Source organism: Asterias rubens, chromosome 8 (genome assembly GCF_902459465.1).
Source record: "Asterias rubens chromosome 8, eAstRub1.3, whole genome shotgun sequence".
Classification (NCBI taxonomy): Eukaryota; Metazoa; Echinodermata; class Asteroidea; order Forcipulatida; family Asteriidae; genus Asterias; species Asterias rubens.
This window is the reverse complement of record NC_047069.1, coordinates 17,179,755-17,188,460: the sequence shown is the minus strand read 5'-3', so window position 1 is coordinate 17,188,460 and position 8,706 is coordinate 17,179,755. Positions and strand designations below refer to the sequence as shown.

Genomic DNA, 8,706 nt, shown 5'->3' with positions numbered 1-8,706 from the left:
AAAAACACCGCAGTCTGTCAAAAAACACTAGCTGTTATTGGGGAGGATTGTTCCATCATGTTGTTTGTTTTGCAATCAATGAGGACCGGAGATGCTGTGATGTCTTTGTTGTGTCTGTCCTTCTGATGAGAAAAAAGCAAGAAGCTGCAGACCTCCATGTGCAGATGTAGTTGTTTTTATAATGATATTTTCAACCTTTTTTACGAGTGACGCCGACGACGGTAGGACTTCTTTTACCTTTTCAGTGAGTGGTAAAAAATAAGCAAGGTAGAGTAGAGTAGTACTACTACTACTACTACTACACTGTAGTACTAGTGTAGTAGTACTACAAGACTTCCGCCATGCTACTACCATGGATGTAACTTAGAACTATGAGCAATGAGGTTCGAGCCAACGGGAGACGAAAGCCGAACGAACCTCATATCGTAGTTCCAGGAGTAGGTCATTGGGACATTGGACATTGAATTGAAACTTATATTTTAATTATATTAATCATGAAAAAAATTCAGTAGGCTGGTAGGCCTAGCTAAGACCCTAAAATTGACATCACAAACTGTATTAAAGTTGTGTGTCATTTTGTTGTCTGTTGTTGATATTGACAGTTTACTATTGCAATTATTACATATATGTGTCTTGTTTTATTAAAGAAAGGTGCTCCTTGTCATTCCCATAAGTGACAGTGTGCCTATACAAACAGCTAGGGACTAGATTAGAGATAGAACCAGTAGGCCTAAGTTAGACCAATTGACTGGGGCACTAGATTCCTTTTTTCGAAATTTTGACATTATCAGTAGATGACCGATATAATGTCAAAATTTTGAAAAAAGGAATCTCGGTAGATGACCGATAATGTCAAAATTTCGAAAAAAGGAATCTAGCGCCACAGTCACTGGGTCTAAGCCTCAAGTATATAACTGGCATGGGCGCTGTACTCCGTAAAAATGCAAATGTAAAAAAAAATGCAGCACCCCAGCATCGTTACTGGCTAGGTTTACCTATAGGCTAGACACAGTTACTGGGGCTCTATTCGCCATGTTTTAACTGAAATTTGTCATTATCGGACGTACTACCTAGTGCCCACATACTTTTTGTAAGTTAGCCGCAAAACCACCATCTCCATATTTGGGCGGGTACTCTCCACACATACTTAGCGTCGCTGAGTCCTGGCTTCACAACCAGAACAAATTAAATGAAAGACTTTGGTTTTAAAATATTCTCTTTTATTTTTTATTCCAGCTAACTTTTCCAATGGAAGGTAGAGGCAGGCACAATGTGTGTCACATTTGTAACAGATCGTTCACACGCAACAGTAGTCTGAAACTTCATCAGCGGGTCCACGCCAACGAGAAGCCGTATAGTTGCACCATGTGTTATAAGAGATTCTCATTCAGTTGTGGTTTAAAGAGGCATATACGAACACACACTCTGGAGAAACCCTATAGTTGTGAGACCTGCGGGAAGTCTTTCTCACAGAATGGTAATCTGAAACAGCATCGCGCCGTCCATAGCGATGAAAAAACATTGGTTTGCTACGTTTGCAGTAAGAGCTTCTCGGACAAATCAGGCCTTGCCAAGCATCTGAAGATCCACACCGAGGAGAAATTGTTCATGTGTGATTTGTGTGGTGAATCCTTCCGTAACCAAACCAGGCTTAGACAACACCATCGGAACCACTTTGGGGGTAAACCTATGATCTGCGATATTTGCGGCAAGGCCTTTTCACGCAGGAGCAGTTTAGTCATGCATGTTAGAGTTCACACCAAAGAGAGACCATTTATTTGTGATTTGTGTGGGAAATGTTTCACGCAACTGAGCAATCTTAGACAACATTGTGTAGTCCACACAAACGAGAAACCATTTGTTTGTGACGTTTGCGGTAAAGCATTCACCATCAATAGTACTCTTACAAGGCATCGTAGGGTACACACCAAGGAAAAACCATTCCATTGCAATAGTTGCAGTAAAACCTTCGCTGAGACTAGCAGTTTAAAAAAACATATCAAGGTCCACACCAATGAAAAACCTTTCATTTGTGAAATGTGCGGCAGAAGCTTTGTACAACTGGGCAATCTAAAACAGCATCAAACTGTTCACACAAAGATAAAGCCATTTGTTTGTGAGGTTTGTGGCACGGCGTTCACCCGTGCGACAAGTTTGAAAGATCACCACAAGTTCCACACAGATGATGAACGCTTCAATTGCAAGGAATGTGGGAAATCTTTTAAAAAGAAAGTCAGTCTAAAAAAACACTACACTTTACACAATGAATATTCTGTTGGTTTGTACTCCTGTGGGAAATCCTCAAGATAATCATCCAATTCAAGCTAAGTTCACACCTCATACAAACTGGGAAAGTGAAGCAAATTTTCCCTACTCATGAGACTTGAAAAGCCAGTTAATTGCTTCGTGAAAATTTGCTATCCTTTTGCATTAATTATCATATTTCAATTATATTTTGGGTCAGCTCAGACCCCCTGGTCTAGGAAAGAATCTAATTTCTGGCTCTACTCAGTGAGCTGTGTGCTCTTCAATTAAGGCTCTGTAAGTGTTGAATGCACTGTAAGCAGAGCCATGAAATTTCACCTTGTTCAGGCTGTTCAGTGAATGATTTCCTTTGTTAAGCCTCGTTACTACTTCCTGCGAAAACGCAAAGTGAATGTGACGTCACAACTCCATTTCGCGAATAATTTGTTGCAAATAATTATGTTACGTCAAAATTCGTATCGCATTTGCAAAAATGCAAAAAACAGAATGTATTTGGTTTTTTTGTTTGTTTTTTTACCCTTACACCGATGTGTGTTACCACTGTACACTCAGTACTTTAGCGAGCTCTGTAAAAAAAATCACAGGCATATTACTCTGGTGGGATTCGCACCCCTGAGCTTTGCAATTCTAGAGCTGTGTGTGAAAGGAAAACGCCTTTCACCAAGACTACAACGCGCACGAATGGATATGATCCGGAAACTGGGCGTCTCAGTCATAACAAAGCAACACACTGACGTCGTACATACACTACAGAGCTCAAGCACGTTGGAAACGGATAAGTTTTACAGAGTTTCTTACTTATTAGGCCTTTTAACCAAAAAGGCATTTATGAATGGGAATAAAAGAGTAGTGACTCCTTCGGCAACGACCCCAACGACCCTGCCGGTTTTAAACGGCCATTAAAGAACTCGTCACTCCCCTTTTATTCCCTTCAGAATAACTTCCAGATATCCAGAATAACCCAGAGTTTCAAAAATTCCTGGGAAGCAACCTGATCATGTTGGTTGAATTTGTACCATATTCTGTCCAAGGAACGGTTGCTGAAATGCCCCGGTGAAAAGTTAAAATAATTTAAATGTGAAATTTTCAATATATTCAATTCAATAAAATTGACAGGCCCTGTAGTACATGATTCATATTTATAAACAAATAGTGCAATAGTAATGTGGAACTATGAAGTAATCAGGAAGTATTTTATACCTTCTAACAGAATGATAACTAAAATTGTAAACTGATGAACAGACTTGTCAAGTTTTCATTTTGGTGGAGAACAAAATGTAACATTTTTTTAAGAAACAAACCATTAAAGATGCTATGTCAGATTTTTGGCCCCAAACATTACAAAATAGATTTTTTTAAGTGAAAGGTATTTCAAAGAGTATCACTCGCTCTAACAAAAAAAGGTTTAACTTTTACTTTTAATGGTCAGGAACCATGACAAAAATTTAAAATGTTTCTTATAAAACACATAAGAATTAGTCACGTGATATATTGTCGGGATCCCGACAAGAACTCATTTTTAGCACTTTATTTCACTGCTACTAATAATTGGCGGACTTTTTCGAGCAATGGCTCAAATGAAAGCTTGTAACTTTCTCGACCCCCATCAAAATACCTATTGAATTTTAAATCAAAATGTTTGGGTCAAATCGGCTAAAAATCTGACATAGCATCTGTAATGACCTTATTGATGTTATTGCAGTTCAGTACTAAAAAGGTCATCAATACATAATAATGTATATCAGTTCAGTACCATTTAAATTTAACTCTACTCCATAATGTAAGCACTAACTCGGGACTCCTTGTTGTGTAAATACTTGTGCGAAGTTTAACGGACTTTTGCGATTGGCTTGATATATTATAACATGTACTTGTAATTGTCTGTGCTTTGTTCAGTTTGTTTAATTTGTCAAACTCTTCTTGCTTGTACTTTCCTGAAGGCCGTTAAAGGCACTGGACCAGTTTTCTCACTTGGTGTATCCCAACATATGCATAAAATAAAAAAAACTGTGAAAATTTGGGCTCATATGGTCATCAAAGTTGAAAAAAAGAACATCCTTGTTGCACAATTTCAGGTGCTTTCAGATGCACAATAAAAGGCTTCAGCTGAAGTCTTTTACTTTGCATATTTCAACGAAAAATTACTATTTCTAAAATATATGTTACTTCAGAGGGAGACGTTTCTCACAATGCTTTATAATACTATCAATAGCTCACCATTGCTTGTTACCAAGTAAGTTGTTAAATACTAACAATTATTTTGAGTAATTACCAATAGTTTCCAGTGCCGTTAAAGTCTGACAAAAATTGCAATTTGAGGGCCTGTTTCCACATGCATTATTTGTTCTATTTATTCTTTGTTATATAAGAAGTTTACGTTTTGTTATTGTTGTAACCCTTCCCCGGGGTATGGGGTTTGTTCCGTTTTGGGAATAAAATTTGATACGATACAATTATTACGATAGGTTTTCCCGATCAATAGCATTGACAGTTATTTCAGTCTGATTGAAATGCATTAAACATATTTCTGCCTAATTCAACCAAACTGGGGTACCTATAGAGTATCATTTTTTAAAGGATTTGGGTACTTTTTGTAACAAAAAACACATTGTCCACAGATTTACATTAAACTTACACCGTTTGAAGATAATGGTACTAGAAAGCTTACATTAAAATATTACTTGCTGAGGTGCTGTAGTTTATCAGAAATGAGTAAAACAATGTCATAAATTATGTGTTAACATGCTAAAATAATTTTCGTCTCATGACCACTGAGACGAAAATTATTTTCATGATATTGTTTTCCTCATTTCTCAAAAACTACAGCACCACAGCAAGTAATATTTTCAGGGAATGTTTCTACCATCATTATCTTCAAACTGTGTAAATTTAATGTGTGTAAATTTAATGTAAATCTGTGGACATTGTGTTTTTTGTCCTACAAAAAGTACATCTAGACCCTTTAAGCAAACATGATTTCATAATTTTGAAAATTAATGTTTTGTTGCATCAACATTTAATAGTCAACAGAATTAATTCAATTTCAGTCATTCTATTTAATGTCAAGATTACATTTTCCTCACTCTTGATGTTCTTCACTTGAATTTCTACGGCTATTTTCAATATTAATGCTTGACCAGGCTCTTGCTGCTTACATCATCCCAGGTCGAAATTCCAGTTGAACCTAGTTAAACTGGGTTTAACTGGAACTAGTTGAAACCAGTTGATAAACTAGTTAAACACACTTAAAACCAGTTGGTTTAATATGGAAAATGGACAGAGACCAACTGGTTTATAATTTCAACCTAGTTGAACACAGTTAAACCTAGTCCAAACCAGTTGGTTAATATGGAAAATGGACGAGTTTGATCACTATCCAGTTGAACCAGTTGACCCCAGTTAACTAGGTTCAACTGGAATTTTGACCTGGGATTACATGCACTTAAAGACACTGGACACTATTGGTAATTGTCAAAGCCCAGTCTTCTCACTTGCTGTATCTCAACATTTGCATAAATTAACACACCTGTGAAAATTTGAGGTCAATTGGTCGTCGGAGTGGCGAGAAAAGTAAAAAAACGCCCTTGTCACACGAAGTTGTGTGTTTTCAGATGCTTGATTTCGAGACCGCAAATTCTAAATCTGAGGTCATCAAAATCAAATTCGTGGAAAATTACTTCTCTCTCGGAAACTACGTTACTTCAGAGGGAGCCGTTTCTCACAATGTTTTATACTATCAACAGCTCGTCACTACTCATTACCAAGTAAGGGTTTATGCTAATAATTATTATACATAGTCGACGGGTAACAAGAAAACCACGCAATTTCGAGGCATATTTGTGTAGATCATTGTATTCTACTTTTACAACATCTTTCTAACCATATCAATTTTATAACGAACGGCTACAAGCGCTTTTCAAAGACCAACTCGACCGATCCAAGGCAACGTGTTCCTTTAAACAAATTAATCAAACATCAGATACACTGTTCAAAAGGCCAATCAGCAGCGTGTTTAGCCAATTTTTTTCTTGAGGACTGCTAAAATTTCTTCAAATCAGACACACTTTATTAAGTGGTTGATCTTTACTTTCTTAAATACGACAAGAATGCCACCAATGTTTGAGTTTTCTTGAATGCTGCTAATTGACCTTTCGTCAAATTCATGACTCATCAGTTGAACTTGCATCTTTATGTGATATTTACAAAGAAATTTTAATTTGTGTCCGATTTTTATTATTAAGATTTGCTTAGCGTAGAATTTCTTCCTTGGTAAAAACAGGACTACCAACCAAATTTCCATCTGTTGCATATTGCTTGTTACATGTAGTCAGCTGTTGTTTGCTTATCCTGAAAATCACGTGGAAATCTGGTTGGTAATCCTGTTTTTATGAAGGCAAAAATTTCATGCTAAGCAAATTTTTTAGCATAGCAGCTCTATGAAATTGGGCCCTGCTCCACTTCAAAGAACCTGTCTTGGGTGAAAAGTAAAGCAGCAATAGTCCTCTTCAGTGCAGCAGGGAAGGAAACTCCTAAACTATCATATTATACTCTTACATTGTTGGCTGTGTCTACTCCTATGTTGGACAGAGTAATATGGTTCCAGCTTGCTACCCTGACGTCCTAAAATCTTCCGGTAGTTTATCTACAAAACAAGCATGCCCTCTTAAAAATGAAAGACCTTCCTATTCTTCCCTTTTCTCTTTGCGTATGACTTCTTGTCCTTCTCTTGAGCTACACCCAAGTTTTCCGACCTGTACCTTTAATTAAAAAAAAGATAAGTATACATATTATAATTTCTTGAGAATCTTATATTTAGATTACAAAATCAAACCTGACATAACAAATAAACAAACTTATCCGATGTTTTGCAACCTTGGCTTGCTCTGTCACATTGCTGGCAAATTCCCGCAGAGCATCAAAGTTTAGAGAGGTAGATACTTCTGGTTGGGCATCCTCTGCTCAGCAGCTACAAAAATCACAAAAATTTAGATTTAGCCTTCACCATAGATTGAAAAAGCACATGTGTCAAAAACAAGACTATTGTAAACGACAAGCAGGATGATTGGGAGAAAGGTTTAGGTAATTATTACACTTCAAAATTTAACTTAAAGACTTATTTTGAGTAATTTCAAATAGTGGCCAGTGCCTTTAAGTACCACCTGGACTGTCTAAGCTGCCATGGCTGTGTTAAAAACCTGTATTTAATTTTTTTTGTACAGATCCAGCACTGTTTGGCTACCGAACATCCGTACATGCCACAAAAATGGGGTAAAGGGTTTAAATTTATCTTTTAAGGGAATCATTTTTTCGAAAATATTTTCTTTCAGGAAAAAGAACTTGCTAAAACTGTGTCTGAGAAAAAAAGTGTTGATAATAATTGAGAAAAATAAGATTAGCAATTCATTTGGCATCAGGTGATGGCATCATACCTTCTACTTTGAAGTTACTCGCAAATCTTCGAACACTTCGCTGCTGATTTCCACTCATTCCTACAGGATAACCCCTTTCTGAAAACTGAAAAGCATGTTCAAACAAAAGGTTAGATTTGTTAGTTTGATCAACACTTCCCTCGGCCATATTATAAACCCCAACCAAGCTAAGCAGTCGAACGCTTAACCTCAAAAATATGTCAAGATTAGTCCTCCGGCTTCAACTGAACCCAGGATGGCATCAGCAGGGGAGCAGACTAGCCGTCGACAAACCTTCCTCTCCGAGGTTATGATGAGTTTGGTTGGGCCAAAGATCCAAACGCTGGTGGCACGTCCTTTGGGATTGAGGCATACCATAACATCGGCAATGTTTTCTCTTGGGTATGAGGTGCACTTCCATTGACAACAACCATTCCCGGGAGTACCCCAATATGGTTCTTGCCACATGTGCCACCATCAACCCGGGGCGAGACGACGGCGAAGGACATCCCGTCTCTGCTGCCTCTGTAACCGGTTCAGCTGTACAGAACACAGCCAAAGTCAGAGAACCCATGAAGTCATGCGCATGCACTGCATCATGGCTGTGTAAACTGACTTAAACTGATCTGCTGATTTATGATTTTTCATATATACATGCTTCACTCATTTTGTTCTCATGATTTTCCACAAGTGTATGTTCTTCATTGCATTTTTATTTTTTTATTGTTAGTTATTCTGTTTTTATTTTATTAAAAACAGATTGGGGAAGGGGGTGGGCAAGGAAGCGAAAAAAGAAAAGGAAAAAAGCTTCTTTGATGTTTTCAGTACGTGTAGATTCATTTGTGATGGAAGGTTTTCCACAAGTTTATTTTCTTCATTGCATTTTTTTTTTTTTTGGGGGGGGGGGGGGGGCAAGGAAGCGAAGAAAACAAATACAGCTTCTTTTATTTGTTAATTACATGTAGATTCATTTGTGATGGAAGGTTTTTCACAAGTTCATTTTGTTCTTTGCATTTTTTTTTATTTTTTTTCC

General features: G+C 37.3%; 1 protein-coding gene across 3 annotated transcripts; it reads left to right on the top strand.

The window, feature by feature from the left end:
• On the top strand, nt 1-2,758 carry LOC117293180 (zinc finger protein 135-like). Of its 3 annotated transcripts, none has more exons than XM_033775401.1 (2): nt 1-221; nt 1,237-2,758. In XM_033775401.1, the coding sequence occupies exon 2, from the start codon at nt 1,249-1,251 to the stop codon at nt 2,308-2,310; it is 1,062 nt and encodes a 353-aa protein (XP_033631292.1). In that variant the 5' UTR covers nt 1-221; nt 1,237-1,248; the 3' UTR covers nt 2,311-2,758. The 3 variants fall into 3 exon arrangements, with proteins under 3 accessions (XP_033631292.1, XP_033631290.1, XP_033631291.1); XM_033775399.1 differs by having other exon boundaries at nt 1-244; XM_033775400.1 differs by having other exon boundaries at nt 199-267.
• The last annotated feature ends 5,948 nt before the right edge of the window (nt 2,759-8,706 follow it).